This window comes from Pleurodeles waltl, chromosome 3_1 (genome assembly GCF_031143425.1).
Source record: "Pleurodeles waltl isolate 20211129_DDA chromosome 3_1, aPleWal1.hap1.20221129, whole genome shotgun sequence".
NCBI classification, from domain to species: domain Eukaryota; kingdom Metazoa; phylum Chordata; class Amphibia; order Caudata; family Salamandridae; genus Pleurodeles; species Pleurodeles waltl.
The window spans coordinates 269,192,484-269,212,500 of record NC_090440.1 but is presented as its reverse complement, the minus strand read 5'-3'; the positions used below and the strand labels follow the sequence as shown (position 1 = coordinate 269,212,500).

Sequence of the window (20,017 nt, the reverse complement as noted above, 5' to 3'; positions counted from 1 at the left end):
AATCAAGTTCCTAGAAAATTGATAGCCCACTCATAATAATCAACAGCCATGTACTCCTCTTTTTGATACCCTCACTCTGGTTAGCTTGTCACAGAGGTCAAGGACTTTGGGACTATTTATTTATTTATTTTCTCCCCTGTCATTCTTTCCTTTTCCACCATTGGAACATGGGGTCTACCTTAAGTCCACTTTTTATTTTAGATTTTTTGCACTTTTTCTATAGCCCACATTACTTGATTAAATCATTGCTTAACTATTTGCAGCCTTGAAAAAGCCCCAGGTGAACTAACCAAAAGGGGGCGAAACACGTGTCAGTTGTTTTTCCTTATATGTTCAAGATTTCTACATGGAACACTAAGACACTTAAGATTTGTCACTACTAATAAATGAAATCTTCTTGAAAGCAATGATTTAAAGTTTCATTATTGATTCCAAATTGATGCAACTTTGACAATATTGATTATTATGAGTGGGCTATCAATTTTCTTGGAACTTCCATTCACAAATGTTTGCCCACATTTTTGAAGGTCATCTGTTGTTATTAACAAACAGGACCTGCAGCGAATTGGGCATTTGGATAGAAAGTGCAGAAGCTGCACTCTCATTTTTGACCATGTACACAGGCTTGCACCCACTCCTCTTACATGTTCCATTCCAATGAGCCAATTGAGCATGGTGACTGACACTCCTGTAGTCAGCATTCTCAAACCTGAGCTCCCACTGTACCAATGATAGCAGAATTGAGTGATACAGAATTAAAACAGCCTATTTATTAAGAGTGCTTAGATTTGTACTAACCACTTGTATTTCATGAGTGCATCAGGATGGAGTGCAAGGCTAGCAAAGCATTAACACCCTCAGTTTGCATTGTGCCTATCCCTGCAGCTGCCCTGTGCCAGGTCAGGACTGTCCTACTAGAAGGGGATGTTCTCCACTTGCAGATTCCAATGCATTACTCTGTGGACATTTATTGTATTAGAACCACCTGACATATCACTTGGCATTACCAGCTGTGTAAATATGTCCCAGGGACATGCCAAGTGAAAAAACTCAAAATACAAATATGCAGGACATTTCGTACGTGTCCACATTCATTTTATGAATAAACACATGTAAAATAGTCACACTATCACAAACTGTGCGTGTACAGATCAGGAAAGCATTTTGTGAATTGTGCCTTCAGTAAGAACCATCTGGTACAGAGAGCAAGTATATATTATTCATTGTGAAACACTAGCATAGAATGTAACAGTCACTTACCATTTTTATCCAAAAGCTCAGTGCCTAATTTGTAAAAATAAATAAATAAGTGCAGAAGCCCAAAGTTTTTCTTATGAGCCAGCTCCTCTGCTGCAGAACACTGGGGATGCTAAATATAAAGGCTGTCCTAACTCCTCTCATGTCTCCCTTATCCTCAACCCCAAACTTCCTGTCTCTTGCAGGTTGTTTTTCTTCCTTGCTGTCTCCGTATGTCCTTGTTTTACTATATTTATTTTCCATCCTTACTCTCCTTTTCTGCCTTTCTATTCTTTTCTTTGAGTCAAAGTTTGATGACGCAAAATATGTCCTGATCACCAAAAAGTTGTGTTGGCACCTCCCACCTGCAACCACCAGTGCAAATGAAGCACTGGACTTGCTGTTTGTGACCTGAGAGGTTCTCTGAAGGACTGGACCTACGCCCTCTTATACCCATGGCAAAGTGGACTTCAAGGGTCAGTCGGCTTACTTCCTGTGTGGCTACAGGGAAACAACAAGCTGCAAGAGGCCTTTTCCCTAACTGGTCTGTTAGAAATGGGGTCTTTGGTTGGCAGTCAGGTTACCCCCTGTCCAAGCAAGGACCCTCACCCTAGTCAGTGTAAGTCACACACAGTCCGTGTGACTGAGTTGAGAACCCGGTAGTCCACGAAGAACCGGAGTTCTGGCTTGGCACCGAGGGCAGCAGCCTTAGGGACCAGGACCACAGAGCTGGCCCAGGGACTACTGGATTTCTCAATAACCCCTAAAGTCAACATCTTGGAGACCTCCTCCTTGATGCTGGCCTTCACCTTATCCGATAACCTGTAAATTTTGTTCTTCACAGGGGGACTGTCACCTGTGTCAATGTCATGAACACAGAGGTGGGTCAGTCCAGGAGTAAGGGAGAACAGGGGGGAGAACTGCTCTAACTGCTCGTAGCAGTCTCCTCTCTGGTTTAGAGTCAGGGAGTCAGAAAGAATGACACCCTCCACTGACCCATCACCTTCTGTGGGAGACTCTCCTCTTCCATGCCCTCATCTGTGACCAGGAGCATTCTGATCTCAGACCTCTCAAAGTGAGGTTTGAGCCTATTGTGATAGAGGACCCTCAGGGGGTGCCTAGGGGTCTTGAGGTCCACTAGGTAAGTGGCCTCCCCTTTACGCTCCTTGATCTCAAAGGGGCCAGTCCAGCAGTCCTGGAGAGCTCTGGGCTCTACTGGCTCCATCACCCAAACGTTGTCTCCTGGTGAGGACTCAACCAGAGTGGTCTTCCGGTCATACCACTCCTTCATCACCTCTTGACTGGCCTCAAGGTTACTCTTGGCCTGCTTCCAGAAGCGTTGGGTTTGGTTGCGAAGGGCCAGCATGCAGCTGACCACATCCTGGGAAGGTGTCTTGGGAGCTTTCTCCCAGCCCTCTTTAACAATGCTTAGATGTCCCCTGACAGGGTGACCATAGAGAAGCTCAAAGGGGCTGAACCCCACCCCTTTCTGGGGCACCTCTCTGTAAGCAAACAACAGGCACGGTAAGAGGATGTCCCACTTATGTCTCATGGCTTCAGCCAGGCCATTAATCATGCCCTTCAGGGTCTTGTTGAATCTCTCAACAAGCCCATTGGATTGAGATGATAAGGGGTGGTAAACCGGTAGGTCACCCCACACTCATCCCACATGGACTTCATGTATGCAGACATGAAGTTTGTGCCCCTGTCAGACACAACCTCCTTAGGGAATCCCACACGGGTAAATATTCCCAACAGGGCTCTGGTCACCACTGGTGCAGTCACTGTTCTCAGAGGGATTGCCTTTGGATAGCGGGTGGCATGGTCTATCAAAACCAGGATAAACCTGTTGCCCAAGGCAGTTTTGGGGTCCAAGGGACCAACAATGTCGATGCCCACCCTTTCAAAACGGCTGCTAACGACGGGGAGTGGGAGCAGGGGAGCCTTAAGCTGGTTCCCTGTCTTCCCACTAGCCTGGCAGGTGGGGCAAGCTCTGCAGAAATTCTCTGAGGCTATCCTCATTCTGGGCCAATGGAAGTGGGTGACAAGCCTGTTAAAGGTCTTATCTTGGCCCAGATGTCCTGCCAGGGAAATGTCGTGAGCCAGACCAAGTAGGAAGGCCCGGTAACACTAGGGGACCACCAGCACACGTGCTGCCCCAGGACCTGGAACCTTAGGCTCACTGTAAAGGAGATCATTCTCCCAGTAAATATGGTGAGTGCCAGAGGCGTCACCGGCTGCTTGGGCTGTGGCCTGTCGCCTCAGACCCTCAAGGGTTGGGCATTTCTTCTGCACCTTGCAGAATTCTGCCCTGGTTGTCCCACCCTCTACTTGCCAGCCAGCAAGTTCAGGCAGGTTACCCAGGTCAGCTATGTCCTCTGCAGTTGGCTCAGGGGCCTCCTCCTCCTCAGGGGCCCCATCCACCACCATGGGAACATTTGAGGCGGGTTTCCCGCACCTCTTGCCCTTCCTCTTGGCAGCTGTCTGTGCCATGGTTCCAGGCTCCAGACGCCCTTGACTCCCTTCCCGGGCAGCCATGGACCGTGTGGTCATGCAGACCCACTCAGGCAAACCTAACATCTCCAGGTGGGATCTGAGCTCTACCTCTTTCCAGGCAGTATGCTCAAGATCATTGCCTAACAGACAATCTACAGGCATGGCAGGACACACAGCTACTTTCAGAGTACCAGAGACCCCCCCCACTCAAAGGGAACCAGAGCCACCGGTAGGTGACTCTCACGATTGTCAGCGACTATGACCTGGTGGAATGTGTTTGGGACTATCTGCTCTGATGACACCAGCTGACTCTTGACAGTAGTCATACTGGCTCCTGTGTCACGCAGAGCCTCCACCCTTTGCCCATCAATGGTGACCCACTGCTTATACTTTGAAGTATTTACTGGTATGTAGGCTTTAGGCATCATCTCTCTTTCTCCCAGGGGCATTAGGGAAACCTCTGCCTGCTCCCCAAAGCTAACTGGGATGGTCTCCCCCCCCGAGCGCTACACTAGCCAACCCAGGTGTCTGTCCAGTGGTGGACTGTGCCCTCTTGAGGCACTGGGAGTCACCCTTAGAGTGTCCAAACTGGTAGCACTCTAAACATTTGGGGATTAACTTCTCTAATGCTTTATCAAAATACCCTCGTTTCTTTGCAAACCTAGAAGAGGAATGGTATCCACCCCCCCCTTGGGAATTCTTTTGGGGGCCTTTTGAGAACTCCTTATCTTTAATTTTTTCTCCCCCCTCTTTCTTACGTTGGGAACCCTGACCACCTTTGTGGGAGTCCCCCAGATGCCTTTTTGGACACTCTGGTGCTAACCCAGAGGTCCGCCTCCTCAGCAGGCTTCCTGCGGTCAGTCAGCTTACTATCTACCAAGTGCTGGCGCAACTCTGTAAAAGAAATACTGAGCATATGCTCTCTCAGAATCAAGTCATATAACCCTTTGTAATCATCTACTTTGCTGCCCCGCACCCATCCATTCAGTGCCTTACTGGAAAAGTCAAAGAAATCTACTCATTTTTGTGTGGACTGTTTGGTGCTGGCCCTGAACCTCTGACGGTATCCCTCAGGGGTCAGCCCAAACTTGGCAAGTAAAATGGCTTTCTGAAGTGGGTATGTGTTGCGATCCTTTGGATCCAGTGTGAGAAGTGTGTCCCTCCCCAGTGCTGGCACATAACTCCACATAGCTGTACCCAATTGCTCTTCAGGAACCTCATGAGCCCCTGGTGCAACTTCATAAGCAACTAGCCACATATCTATGTCATCTCCCACCACAAAACTGGGCACCACATTTTTGGGTATACAAACCTTCTTTTCTCCAGCAGGTCCTGTCTGTATGCTGCCACCATTACTGCTGGACTCAGACTGTCTCGCCTTGATCTGCAGCTCCTTGAGACTCAGTTCATGAGCCAACAATTGTTTCTTCTCAGCCAAGGCTCTCTCAGCTGCAGCTTCAGCTCTTTCAGATTCAATCTGTTTGGCTGCTCTTTCAGCCTCAGCTTGCTTGGCTTCTCTCTCTGCCCTCCTTTCCTTCTGTTGAGCCTCAATTTTTAGCCTTGCCATTTGAAACTGAAACTCTCTCTCCTCTCCCCTTCACTCTGCAGTCAGGCTTTGATCAGAGACACTGCTCCCTGGTTTTGCAGGGGGCACAGTTGCATTGGTAATATTCAATGATGGCAAAAAATCCATTGGGGAGTCATCTTCTGGCTCCTCCTCCTCAGCACTCTCCTCCGAATGGGCTTCTGTCCAGGCCCTCAGCGCCTTTTGAAATTCCTCCTTTCTGGAGGCACCTTGGGTGGGTACTCCCATATCCCTGCAGAACCCTTTCAGCTGTTTGACAGTGTATGTCTCCAACAGGGCTAGGTCAAAATCTCCTGCTTGAGACCCAGCCTGAGACATGTTGAGTGAGGGTTTTTGTCAAAAAATTGACAGGAAAAATGAAATTGCAGAAGAAATATAAAAATCAAGCTGACCTTCAACTGTGGGTAGGTAGTGAAATACTTAGCTACTGTATGTCACTGCACAAATACAAGTCCTATCCTCACCGCTGATCACCAATGTTAGAAATTGGGTTTTTGGTTGGCAGTCAGGTTGCCCCCTGTCCAAGCAAGGACCCTCACTCTAGCCAGGGTAAGTCACACACAATCCAAATTATCCTGTGCCCACCCTCTGGTAGCTTGGCACTGAGCAATCAGGTGTAACTTAGAAGGCAATGTGTAAAGTATTTGTGCAATAAATCATACAATAACACCATATAGCACCACAAAAATACACCACACAGTGTTTAGAAAAATATATAATATTTATCTGGATATTTGCAGGTCAAAACGATCAAAGATACAATAAGAAAATTTAAAGGTATCACTGAAAGTGATATAAAGTGTCTTAATTCTTTTAAAAGCAAACAAAAGCCGGTCAAAAGACCGCAGCGGTCATTCCAACTTTCCCGCTGGGCCGGCGGGCGACCGCCAAAAGGCCGTCCGCCGGCCCAGCGGGAAAGCCCCTGCAACAAGGAAGCCGGCTCCGAATGGAGCCGGCGGAGTTGCAGGGGTGCGACGGGTGCAGTGGCACCCGTCGCGATTTTCACTGTCTGCAAAGCAGACACTGAAAATCTTTGTGGGGCCCTGTTAGGGGGCCCCTGCACTGCCCATGCCAGTGGCATGGGCAGTGCAGGGGCCCCCAGGGGCCCCACGGCACCCGTTCCCGCCATCCTGGTTCTGGCGGTGGACACCGCCAGAAACAGGCTGGCGGGAAGGGGGTCGGAATCCCCATGGCGGTGCTGCAAGCAGCGCCGCCATGGCGGATTCCTTGGGCCAGGGGAAAACTGGCGGGAAACCGCCGGTTCCCCTTTTCTGACCGAATAGCCCAGGAAGCACCACCAGCCTGTTGGCGGTGCTTCCGCCGCCCTCCGCCATGGCGGTCACGGACCGCCAGGGTCAGAATGACCCCCAAAGTCTCTTTCAAGCACAAAGTACCTGGTTTGCGTGAGAAATCTCCGCAAAGGGCCGCAGAGGGGGAGAAGTGTGGAAACAAAGGGGTGTGCGTTGATTTCTCGGGCCACACACAGTCGATGCGTCGTTTAGTTTCCACGCCGGGACAGCTGGGCGTCGATTTCCGGTGCTCGGTCGTGGATCCTCATCGGGATGCGGGGTTTTCAGACGCCCCGGGGTCTGTGCGTGGAATCTTGGGCTTGTGGCAATCTCTGCGTCGTTCCGGTGGGTGGTGCGGGGAAATTTGTCCCTTTGCGTCAGGCGCTGCGTCGATTTCACCCCAGGCGCACGTCGATCTTTTCCTTGCGAGGTCGAGCGTCGTCGTCCCTGTTCAGCGTGTGGTGAATTTTTCACCGCGGGACAGGCTGTGTGTCGTCTTTAGCAAGCTATGCATCTAATTTTCGCCTCACAAGGAGTCCAGTTGTAAGAGAGAAGTCTTTTTGGTCCTGAGACTTCAGGGAACAGGAGGCAAGCTCTATCCAAGCCCTTGGAGAGCACTTCTTCACCACAGCTAGGGAACAGCAAGGAAGCAGGGCAACAGCAAGGCAGCAGTCCTTTACAGAAAGCAGTCAGGTGAGTCCTTTGGGCAGCCAGGCAGTTCTTCTTGGCAGGATGCAGGTTCTGGTTACAAGTTTCTTCTCTAGGAAGTGTCTGAGGTGGTAGGGCAGAGACCCTGATTTTATACCCAAATGTGCATTTGAAGTGGGGGAGACTTCAAAGAGTGGCTTAGAAGTGCACCAGGTCCCCTTTCAATTCAATCCTGTCTGCGGGGGTCCCAGTAGGGGATGTGGCAGTCCTTTGTGTGAGAGCAGGCCCTCCACCCTCCCAGCCCAGGAAGACCCATTCAAAATGCAGATGTATGCAAGTGAGGCTGAGTATCCTGTGTTTGGGGTTTGTCTGAGTGAATGCACAAGCAGCTGTCAACTAAACCCAGCCAGACGTGGATTGTAAGGCACAGAAAGATTTAATTGAAGAGAAATGCTCACTTTCTAAAAGTGCCATTTCTAAAATAGTAATATTAAATCCAACTTCACCAGTCAGCAGGATTTTGTATTACCATTTTGGCCATACTAAATATGACCTTCCTACTCCTTTCAGATCAGCAGCTACCACTCCAACAATGTATGAGGGCAGCCCCAATGTTAGCCTATGAAGGGAGCAGGCCTCACAATAGTGTAGAAACGAATTTAGGAGTTTTACACTACCAGGACATGTAAACTACACAGGTACATGTCCTGCCTTTTACCCACACAGCACCCTGCCCTAGGGGTTACCTAGGGCACACCTTAGGGGTGACTTACATGTAGAAAAAGGGGAGTTTTAGGCTTGGCAAGTACTTTTAAATGCCAAGTCGAATTGGCAGTGAAACTGCACACACAGGCCTTGCAATGGCAGGCCTGAGACAAGATTAAGGGGCTACTTAAGTGGGTGGCACAATCAGTGCGCAGGCCCACTAGTAGCATTTAATCTACAAGCCCTGGGCACATATAGTGCCTTCTACTAGGGACTTATAAGTAAATTAAATAGTCCAATTGGGTATGATCCAATGTTACCATGTTTAAAGGGAGAGAGCATATGCACTTTAGCACTGGTTAGCTGTGGTAAAGTGCGCAGAGACTAAAAACCAGCAAAAACAGTGTCCAAAAAAGTGAGGGAGGCAGGCAAAAAGTAAGGGGTGACCACCCTAAGGCTGTCAGGTCTAAAATGGTCCAACTGACCCCTCAGACCTGGATTTGACTTTGCTGTTGGCCTTTGCCTGGCACCATAAGGTACCAGGGGCTTTATAAGTGTGCCCCTGTGGTTATTTAGGTACCAGATGAAAGTTTGGACACATCAGAAAATTTTCCTCCATAGCCTCAGCAGTTCTCCCGGAAAAATTATCCAAGCATCTATTCCTTGGCACCAGATTGAATTTCAGCTTTGTCCAGTCAAGGCACTTCTGAAACAATGACTAAGTCCCATTCTGTATAGGAACTTAAAAAAATTCAGCAAGAAATCTCTAAAGCTCCAGTGGGTCCAACCTGCTACATGTTTCCAGCATGTGTTCCCATTTTGGCGACTACAATTCCAGCAGAGGACAGTCAGGGAGGACTTTTAATGCGTTGGAATTTATGAGTTTTTTTTCAACTTTGTAACAGACTTTTTGCACAAACTAATCCACTAGGTGTATCCGATCAGTATTCTACTGCAGTCAGCCACACAGTGAGCCTAGGTTCTAGTCTTCTGGCTCCATAGACTATCATTGGCAATTTGTGGTTTTCGGTGCTTTTTCTTCTTAAAACTTTACAAATTTATATCTCCATTTCCTTTATTGGATTTTTTCATTTTGGAGTAATTTTCTTTATTAAACTTTGCTCTACTTTGCTAATGTAGTTTGGGATTTTTATTGCATACTGTTTTGCATTGCATAAATACTTTGGGGCTCAGAATTGAACACCATGGCAAAGTGAAAGTGTTCCAAATGCCCCAAGCTGTGATGGACTATGGTAACAAACTTTCGTCCCATAGAAATGGTCGCAGAGTCTCAGACAATGCCGACGCAGACAACTAGGGATCTGAACTGCACAATGGCCAATGTCATTACTTTTACATTACTTCTCTCCCCGATATAGATAAGTATGCCACGTCATGCTGAGAGATGGACTTTCAGAGACGATTCGGTGTGGTGAGAGGTCTCGTAGGCCAATAAACCTCTAGACCTTACACAGGATTGATGATATGTAGGCTACATACCAGTGGCGTAACAAAGGCTCAAGCAGCCCACGTGGTGCAGGGGGGCCTGAGCTCCAAGTGGCCCCCCTCAGCAAAGCACCCCAGCTTGAGAGTACCTGAGTGAGTCCAGAGGCGCTCCCTCAATGTACTGTGCAGGAGGACCCCCTCATGTTTCGTTACGCCACTGCTTCATACCACATTCATCTGTTAGCATTAAGGGGGGGACATTGCTATCTCACTTATCTGTATGACTGTGACCCACACTACTAACGAAAACCTGGTGAGAGTAGCTGAACATACAGGAGTCTCTCGAACAACCCCGTCCACTAGGGAGGAACTGGGAAACTAGCACCCCACAAAAGAACACGTTATGCAATATACACAATTGGTTAAGCACCAGTGCTTAAATCTGCTACATTTAGCAGGGTTTGAGTTGTACTAGGGGATCTTTAGCATGGTTGGGATGCTGAAATTGCTGGGGGAGAGAAGTTTGACTCATGATGTTATAGCCACAGCTCATTAATACGTATCACGCTTGACAAACGCATGGACATACCTTTTACCACAGTACCACACAATCACTTATACGGTGCAAATGAGTGGACCCCAATTGCATGCATCCATTGCAATGTTAACCTGGAACATGTGAGGATTGAATAATCCTTGCAAGTCACACCAGGTGCTAGCATATCTGAATTGCCACAACATATGAATAGCTCTCCTCCAGGAAACACACATCCAAGAAAATGGAGGCTGTGGTAGGCTAGAGATGGGCCAGAGTACGTCTTTCTTCACCCTACTCTTCAAACTCTAGGAGAGTGCAGATACAGATTAAAAGAGGGGTTCCATTCATGGTCACCCACAAGCTCAGATGACTAGGGTAGATTTGCAATTTTCCAGGGCAATTTAGGAGGCTCTCTGATCACTTTGGTAAATGTTTATGGCCCCACTATAGATGACCCCACATTCTATTCTAAAATATGGAACATGTTACATACCCTGCCAAAATAATATGGGGGGAGACCTAACCACAACACTAGACCATGCACAAGGTAAATCGATGCATATACCTGGACAAAACAGACCATCGGCAAAGGTACTCAGAGAGTGCATGGAGGAATTTAACATGGTAGACATTTGGAAGGTACAAAACCCCTCCCAGAGGGAGAGCACATTTAGGGCCAGATTTACAAGGCCCTGCGCCCCTTAGCGCAAAATTGGTGCCGCAAATTTGATGCTAACAGGCCACTACCATAGCATCATATTTAAAAGGAGGTGCAAACTAGGTTTGCGCCACCTTGTAAACTGTTTGCGCTAAAGCATGCATAATGTATGCATGATGTATGCAAAGGGGGTGTTCCCTCGTTAGAGGGTGGCTACAAATGGTGTAATGGAATCTACAAGATTCCATTGCACCATTTTTAGCCTCATTTTTAATGCCTGCTGAAAGCAAGCGTTAAAATGAGGCTCCCATTGATTTCAGTGGGCCTCTTAACACTATACTGGATTAGTTACATTTTTTTCAGGCCAATCCAGTATAGCATTACAATAGCTTAAAAAAAACATTTGTATTGTAAATACGGCACTACCATAGTGGCGTTAGGGGACGCAAGTGGGCCGCAAGAAAAGTAGAGTATCACTAGTAATGCGCCATTTTTTGTAAATATGGCCCTTAGTTTGACTGTTCATGCCATGTGGTCAAATTAGATTACTGGCTGACGACCAGGGGAATAAGCACCTTGACAACGAACATACGTCACCTTGCGAGCACCATGTCAGATCACAAGCCAGTTAAACTAGAAATAGAGATCCCCACATACTCTCCTACACTATACACATGGCGATTCAAGGCCACTGCATTGCTGTACCCAATATAGAAAGACACCATCTGGAAGGCAATAGTTGAATACTTGGTTACTGGGATGGATACCTTATGGGAGGCATTTAAGGCAACGATACAGGGAATATGTATTGGAGCCAAAGCTGGGATACTCAAGGACAGTCACAGCCAGCTACATAAATTAGAACAAACACTACAAGAACTTGAGACAAAATACGAACATTATCCCTGACCTGACATCCTAGCTGATAATAGAGATCATATCAATAGATTCCATCACATGGCTGAGAGAGAACATAAATACATGTCAAGCAGGCTTACAGCACGAGCCTATGAAGAGGGAGGGAGACCTGGCCACACACCAGCAGCCAATTTAAGACCATATGAGAGACCAACACATGTGATAAAATAACAGATAATAATGGGACATATCACTTAGATTCGTCTGGAATATTACAGGTTTTTTATGGGGAACTATATGCTTCCTAAGGGTCAACTGAATCAGTAGACTTGGCAATGCATTTCAATGCCATTGCCATAGCATGGTTATCAGCAGGACAAAAATAATATCTATCCCAACCCATAGAATTGGGCAACGTGTGTGAGGCTATATGCTCATTGTCAAATGGGAAAGCACTGAGCCAAGAAGGGTTGACCAGCGAATTCTATAAGGAATGCGCAGACTTGATTGCACCACTTCTGCATGCAGTGTATGTAGTCATACACCACACAGTACCTCCCTACAACACTCCGTGAAGCTCTCAATAGCACTACTAAAGCCAGACAAGCAGACAGAGCAATGTGAATCGTATCGCCCTCTCTCACAGATAAATATTGATGCAAAAATCCTGCCACAAATGTTCACTGGTAGACTACAGCCCTTGCCGCCGAACGTGGTGCTACCAGATCAGTTGGGCTTTGTACCAATATGTTCCACCGCACACAATCTACGCACAATATTTGTGCTCCAGTATCAGCTGAACCCAGGGCTGGAGGCAGCGGCTGTACTACTCAATGTTGCCAGAGCCTTCAACTTTATAGGAAGGGCATACATGTTCACGATTCTAAGAATAATAGGAATTCATGAAAGTTTTGTGAAGAGGGTGTGACTGCTATATACCAGTCCAGAGGCAAGAACCCAAATCAATGAGCATACATTGACGGCGAGGTACACAACAGGGATGCCCCCTATCATTGATACTCTGCAATAGTTCTGGAGTGGCTCACATGTGTGATACATCAGCGGCCTGCGGAAGTAGTGCTTAGATTCAGGCAACGCCCGATCAGAGTATCACAATAGACAGATGACATGAAATGTTGTATTTAGAAGATGCTGTCATGTGCCGATGAAGGAAGGCAGCTCTGTGAAAAACAAAGTAATTGCCTAGGATCTCACAATGTGGTCAAATGGAAATTGTGACTGATGCAAGGTTTCCTGGTTTCACATTGGGCAATTCAGTCATTACAAAAGGATCTCTTTCTCTCTTCCATTTTAGATCATAGCATATTGCTTTGTGCTTAATTCTTTGAAGTGCTTAATAAGTGCACTGGGTTAAATACATCTGATCTATGCATGTTTCCTAAGGACTGGGGTGGGTGATGTTTTAATGGAGAAGCTCCAATGAAAACCAGAGTATCCACCCTTGGCCCGTGCACTGAGACCATTTTCTCTATGTAACTAATAACCTTTTTTTTTTTTTACCAACTTCCATTTCATGAATTAATTCATCCACCCATTCCTCACCCACTCAACTGTTCTTTCATTTATTTATTGAGCCATGCAGCCATGTCTCCATGTTCCATACATCAATGATTAGACATTGTTCTATAATAAAAAAGTGTATTGTAAAGCACACCATACTTTCAATATTTTTCAAAAATATCTTGGGGATGAGCTCTCCCGAGCCCTCCTGGTAGTTGTCAGGCTCGCTCACTGTGTGCAGTATGAGAGCTTGACCCAGAAATTTGCCAGGGCTGCATTTAGTTCCCAGACTGGCCCTGACCACAAGTGACTGTTCAATCCCCTGTCAAAGTATCCTGATTTATGCACAAGGTAGTGCTTAATCCTCCAAACAAAAATTTCTGAGTTGGAGGATGGCCATTGCCGGGCCACTGTCTCGCTGAACAATCACACCCACTGACCAACTAAAGCTGGGTCCTTTCCTATCTAAAACCACTATGGTTGATTGTAGAGTTCTGCATAAGTCAACCTTCTTCAATATTGATACTGATCCACTTGGCCAGATCTTTAAAACATACTGCACCAGACACCACATTTACAGGTATGGCATATGCTGAAAGATTTCCAGGGCTTGAATAAGTAGAATTTGATCGACCATGAAAAACATCTTTTGGGCCTTTTCAACTCATCACCTCTTTCTTCTGCATGATCCAAGTCGATGGTAACACATTTAATTGACTGCAGACATTGGGAGCAGCAAAATGATTATGACCTATTGGGCACAGGCGGAGTTGTGTCAACAGGCAGAAGAGTTGGCTTGAGCAGGCTACATCAGATTTCACTATTAAACATGGACAAGGCAATAGATCATTTGCTTAGTAGAACACCAATGCTGCAATGTCTGACATTTGCAATGTGCCCTTTTTTTGCACTGCTGTGCAAGAGCCAGGCAAAACTGTCATATCACAAGAGGTGATGCATGAACGTATATGCTGCCATTTTGTGGAGCCAGCCTCAGACTATAATGCAGCAAATTTATTGGGAGCATGTATCGGTTAGAAGTGCACTGAATTCATACAAAAGTACAATGATGCACTTACTGTTGCTCAGATTAGAATATTCATTAACAGTTTACCAATAAAACTTAAAAAATACATTTGAGGCAGCATGGAATATTATTATTCTGTCCCAAAACGAATTTTGGCTCCAAGCCAACTCTCCTTTAGTGAAACTCCATTCCAAGGTGGCCTGTAAACTTCAACACCATTCCAGTATGTTTCCTTCTGAGACCAGACCCTTCCTGCCAGGTGGTTTCAGGTCAGAGTGCCCCTGTCTGCCTAAATCAAAGATTTCAAACCCTTTTGACAGGTTAAATTTGCAGTTTACTGCAGCAGCCAAGCTACTCATGGTGGGCCTGCAGTCATGATTGCACTCTCACTACAGTGGATGGCACAATTGGTGCTGAAGTCGACAAGTGACATTTAACTTACAGCCCTTAGGTATACGTTTTACCGTATCCCAGGGACTTTAAGTAATTGAAAGATGCCAATTAGGGGTATACTAGTTTCATCATGTTGAAAAGGGGAGCACAAGCACTTTTACCTCTGGCTGTCAGGGGTAAAGTGCACAGAATCCTACAGCTATCAAAGAAACTCTGGAGGTACACCATGCTAAAGATAAACATTTCCTACACTAAAATCACGCCTAAATCTTATCTATTGTGACCAGGTGACTGCGGTTGGCGCTTAACAATTTTGGGCTTTATTTTGAACCTTAAACTATAAAAAGTAATATCTCCAGTTCCCCTTGTTGAATTTTTGCCATTTTTGTGCCATTTTATTAATCAAAATGTACTTTTCTAAATTGGTTTTGGATATTTCTGGTGTTGTGTTTTTACTTAATTAGTGTTTTGGTTCTGCATAAATACTTTACACATTGCCTCTAAATTAATCATGTCTGCTCTGTGCCATAGCTACCCGGGAGCTGAGCTAAGGTTGATTTTAGTAGTTGAATCTCAATGTGAAGCTACAGTGGGATTTGAGGAGTTACAGGATTAGGAGGCACTGGCATCCGACGGTATACTGCAGAATTTGAGAATCCCTAAGTCTATAAAAGACACATCCCTGGCATGTTCAGCTGCTTGATTTTCCTCCCTGATGAAGGAATGCATATGTTTGGGCTCTGCTCTTTACCTTTGCTCCTGGCATGCCACTGCGACAATCATTAAGCTGGGTGCTGAGTTCATCTTTTCAGGCATTTTCTGTTTCTGGCACATCTTGTGCCTTTTTCTGCAGCCCTACTTCAAAGAAATTAATCGCATCTTTGGAACTTTTCAATGAACTTTCTTGCACCCTTGGACCTGCAACACTGTCTTCCGAGGCCTCGGAGAGTTAGATTTATTTATGTTCATTTATTTTTTTATTAGGTCGACCTGATTATTTTGTGTGTGTTTTGGAGGACATCAATGCTGCTTAGTAAGGCTAGTTCAGGCCCGTCTAAGAAGCTCAGCTTCATTACTAGCAATGTAGGCATAGTCATTCACAAAGCAATATATTTCATTTTACTCTTGAAATTAGCAGTTTCATCATTAAAGGTTAACTTCTCGGATGCTATTTCAAAATCCAAGTCTACTTCAGATATCTACTTCCTATAACCTGCAGTCAGTAAGACTCTGGTTTTGTTCCATGGAAAAGTGAGAAAGTGTAGCTGTGATTTCAGATTAATTATTAAGGGGTTGTGTTAGACTTCAGAGTAACTGCAGTCTGAATTTAGAGATGCCCGCCACTTAGCTGATATCTCTTACATAGTCAGGAACTGCTGCCGTCGTGGTTTGTGTCAATGTATTAGAAGTTTGACAGATGGCTCCGTCATCATGTCAGTACCATCTTTCAGAATTTTAACTTGTTTTCCTGAAATAGGATTTTGTTTTGAAAATAGAAAAACTAATGATCCCCACATCATCTTGTACGGGTCATTTTGCACTCTTCACCGCACCTTATCACCAGGTTTTACCTAGTGATGATGGATTTTGACAGTACTGGGAAAGTACTTTGACCTCTGGGAAAGTACTGTTTTCAGTCCAAAAACATTGTACGCCTATTCCATAGTATGGATTCATGATCGTGTCATGCTAAGCATGCCTCCACATGCCCCCTTTCTCAGGAGTAGGACATACATCTATAATCTTAGACTAATATAACTCAGCGGCCATTTTTTGTTTTGAAATACAAAGCTTCTGTTTTTGTAAATGCAAAAAATAAAAATCTTTTTAGAAAAGCTGTATGAAAAGTGTTAGCGTGTCTGACCTTAATAAGTAAACTTACAAGGGGACGCGAATGGGTCGATGAACCTTTTAACTCGCAATTAAGATGTTCTTACCATAGCTCCAGTACATAATCAAAAATCAATACACAATAATCAGTAATCAATAACATCAATAATCAATGGAGTAAGTAATTGGCACGCACCCTGACCTTTCAGTTATGAATAACCACACCTTTTAGTAAAAGTTAGAATATTTATTTCCCTATATTATCAATACTAAGGCCATGTAGATTAGTCTCAAAATCAAATGAAACACATAAAAAACAACAATGGCTGTCCAAAGCTGCAGAAGAAACGTAATCTAATCAAAGCTTGTACTACAACACATTCTAAGGTTATGGTGCAAATCAATAACAAAGTCAACTGTGTCAATGAAACTACATACATTAAGTTTAGCAGAGAAATTCATCAAGCATTAATCCCTATTATCCTGATTTCATTAGTAAGGATCCTTAACCAACACCAGATTAGTATCAGCATGTTGGGCTTCATGCAAAACAATTTAGTATCACAAATTTGAAAAACATCTAACTATGGCTCTATCAAAACAATGCAATTGGTACCTAGAAAGAAAAAGCAACTATGAATGAAAATCACAGTTTAGGTTATAATACCTATCCTTAATATGGATCAGCAAAGCAGAGACAGTCTTCGTCCTCAGGACATCAGTTGATCAGCAAGTCATCAGGATTCAGCATCAAAGTTCAGAAAATGCAAAGTCTTTAAGTACTCAAAAGAATCGAGTTAAACCCTCCAGAAGAATAGAGAAAATGGCCTGTTTTCCCCTTGTGCAGTGTTGTTAAATCAAAGTTTCCTAAACTACCTCTCAAATCCCTATTGGTCAGTTAATCGCATGTTCACACTTTGTCCAATAAAACTAAAGTCACAAATCTAAGAATTCTAATATCACTCAGTTCACATGTCGTTGATTGGTTTGTCTTGCAATGTCCTCATCATACGGCTTGTCAGGTAACAATATTGGTGGAGCTTCCACTCTGGTAAGTATCTTCATTGTTCTTGTCCTGGGAAAGTCAGTCTCACACACATTGCACATAAAATGTTACATTAATAGAAACATCATCTCCTAGCAGTCGGTTCTCATGAGAAGCAAGTCTCAGCTACCAGCACATAATGCAAAATGGAAAATCACAATTTAACTCTCTAGGACAGCCATTTTATTAAACTTTAAGAAATACAGCTTTGACATCAGGCCTGGCAAGTAGGCCAAGACATTCGCTAAGTTAAGGCCTACAATTAATAAAGCTAAAGCTTACTGCATAACCCTTAATATGACATATTACTACATTAGTCTAAAATATATTTAACATTTCATATTATTAAATCATTGATTAGTACATTTTGTTAACATTGGTGGCCATTCTACGTAATCACCTTTTCAAATGTGTGCATTATTTTTCTACGTTATTTAATTTTTTACACAAACGTATTATTCAGAATACATAAAAGCTCATTAATAATTTTTATTAAAACACCTGCGCTAGCAAAAGCAGTGTGGGACTACTTCTGCATTGAAACTTAAACATTACAATTCACGTTTAATCATCTGTGTGGGAGTTTCAAGCCTAGAGCAGGATGTTGATGGTGGGAAGGTCCCCAGATAGCTGTTGAGGTTACGAGTGTGTGGGTAAAGGTACAGTTGTAGTGGTGAGACTGTTCTACTGAGTTATATGTAACAATCAAATCTTTTCGGTTAAGTATCTTCTAAACACACCAATTCATCATGTAATAGTAAAAAATAAGTTTACTAAAATGATAGATACTATTAATAGTAATTGATGACTCAAAGGACTCGATTACATTACAATTTTCATTTAATGATCAGTTGTGTGGCAATTTTAAGCCCCATGTAGTTGTAAAAGTGAAACCTTTTGCCATCATGAAATATGATAATTTACTGCTCCTGTGCTCTCCCTGTAACTATCATCTTAGAAATGGGTAGTAGGTAAGTCGCTTTACAATTTGCGGGTTCTGCAGCAGTTTCAAGACGTTTCTGTAGCTTCTTAATGGCCAAAAGGGTCTAATTTCTGATATTTCTCGCTTTCCATAGACTTTACTGTTTGGTTTTATTCGTGAGAAAGTGTCAGTTTTAACTGACACACATTTGAAGGTTGAATGTCACTCATAGGTACACTGAAACAATGGAAATGTCACACATAAGCAAGCTGTAAACTTTCAGCTATGCTCTACCCCTAAACCCTAAATCAGGCTCTACGAGACTTATTTAGAGTTTGATGGATGGGAAACTACATCAAGTCCGCCTTACTCAATGCACCTTAGGCTACATGCCCTTGCAATATAGTGGACAGGAAACCTGCCACATTATTAACGAGTATCCCGTCTCCAAATGATAAATTAGGCTTTATGTTTACATAGCTAAGTAATCCTGTTTTAGGAGCCATCTGCAGTGCATGGGGAAATAACACCATTACCTCCACATAAGGGAGTGTTTTGTATTTTACAATCTATTTTCAGTTAAAAAACGGATAGCTACTAAAGTATTTTCGCCTGTTTTTTTAAACTTAAAAAATCGGGGGAATGTATTTTCCCCATTAACCTGTATTAAAGCAGAGGGACTTTCAGGATGGATACAGCTAAAATAAGGAAACTTTGATTTTCAAATTTCGGGAGTCTCCCGCCAGAATGTGGCATGCAAGGTGACACGGTCTAATAACACCGTTCATCTATATTGAAAACGGAGCCTTCTGCCTTCAGTCACTCACCAGTCGTCGTTATTTTTTTGGTGATGAGATTGTTTTGTTTTCACATTTGATGTTAACTAAAATCTCGCTCCTTTCAGTGCTCAAAAACCTGCGAAAGTGGATTCCGAGTTCGCGAAGTGAGGTGTTTGTCCGATAATATGACTCCTAGTGATCACTGCGAGCCCCAGATGAAACCGGAAGAAACAGAGATTTGCAACCCTCAGGACTGCATACCAGAGATCGGTAAGTAGAGAGTGCTGCCTTAGTACATACCACCATCTTGTGGCCAAACGGTATATTAACATACTGCAAACAATGTATTTGGAGAGTATATTTTTTGACTTGTTAACTAATTTTTTGGAAAGAAACAGATTAGGACACGTTTAACAAAAAACATTCTATCAAGTTATTTCCGTTCAGATAGTATTTTAAAACAGCACTTTTCTTGAGTTGGTGCTGCAAAATTGATCAATATCACCACAGCTGTACAGACTTTTGAACTTTACTAGATCTGAATACATGACCCGTGCTTTTTCAGCTCATTAGCAATTCAGTTTTTAGAGTTCGATTTCTTCCAGGAAAGCCTCATTTTTAAATTCAGCTGAATAAAATCGATTTTAATAATCTGCATACCCCCACGTGGAGCTACCTTTTCAATATTGAGTACAGCACGAGCACTGTGATTAAAAAAATCAATTTAGCAAAACTTTTATGTACGTTTCTAAATTAAACCATCAAACCAAACACCAGCAGTTACTTATCACATATGAATGTCCTACAAAATATACCCTTTTTAAGCTGGCATTACGCTCAGTCACATCCGAACACACCTACCCTATCCAAGGGCGTAAAGCAGGTCCGTCCCTCCGGCGCAGTCCGACTGCAGCTTGGAGGGGTGATCGGGGGAGATCATTCTCCAGCGGACCCTCCAGCCCTATCATGAAGACATGAAAAGTTCAAGTGGGTATGGAGAGCAAAAAACATTGGGGCATATTTCCCTGTGCCCTTTAGGGC

The 20,017-nt window shown here is 44.2% G+C and overlaps 1 protein-coding gene across 4 annotated transcripts in view; it reads left to right on the top strand.

Annotated features, from left to right (window-relative positions):
- THSD4 (thrombospondin type 1 domain containing 4) overlaps positions 1 to 20,017 on the top strand; it is a 1,878,668-nt gene that overhangs the window by 1,847,515 nt on the left and 11,136 nt on the right. For all 4 annotated transcript variants that reach the window (XM_069222360.1, XM_069222359.1, XM_069222362.1 and 1 more), the window contains one exon: positions 19,102 to 19,246. In XM_069222360.1, coding sequence (XP_069078461.1) covers positions 19,102 to 19,246 — 145 coding nt within the window. The remainder of the gene's footprint in view (positions 1 to 19,101; positions 19,247 to 20,017) is intronic.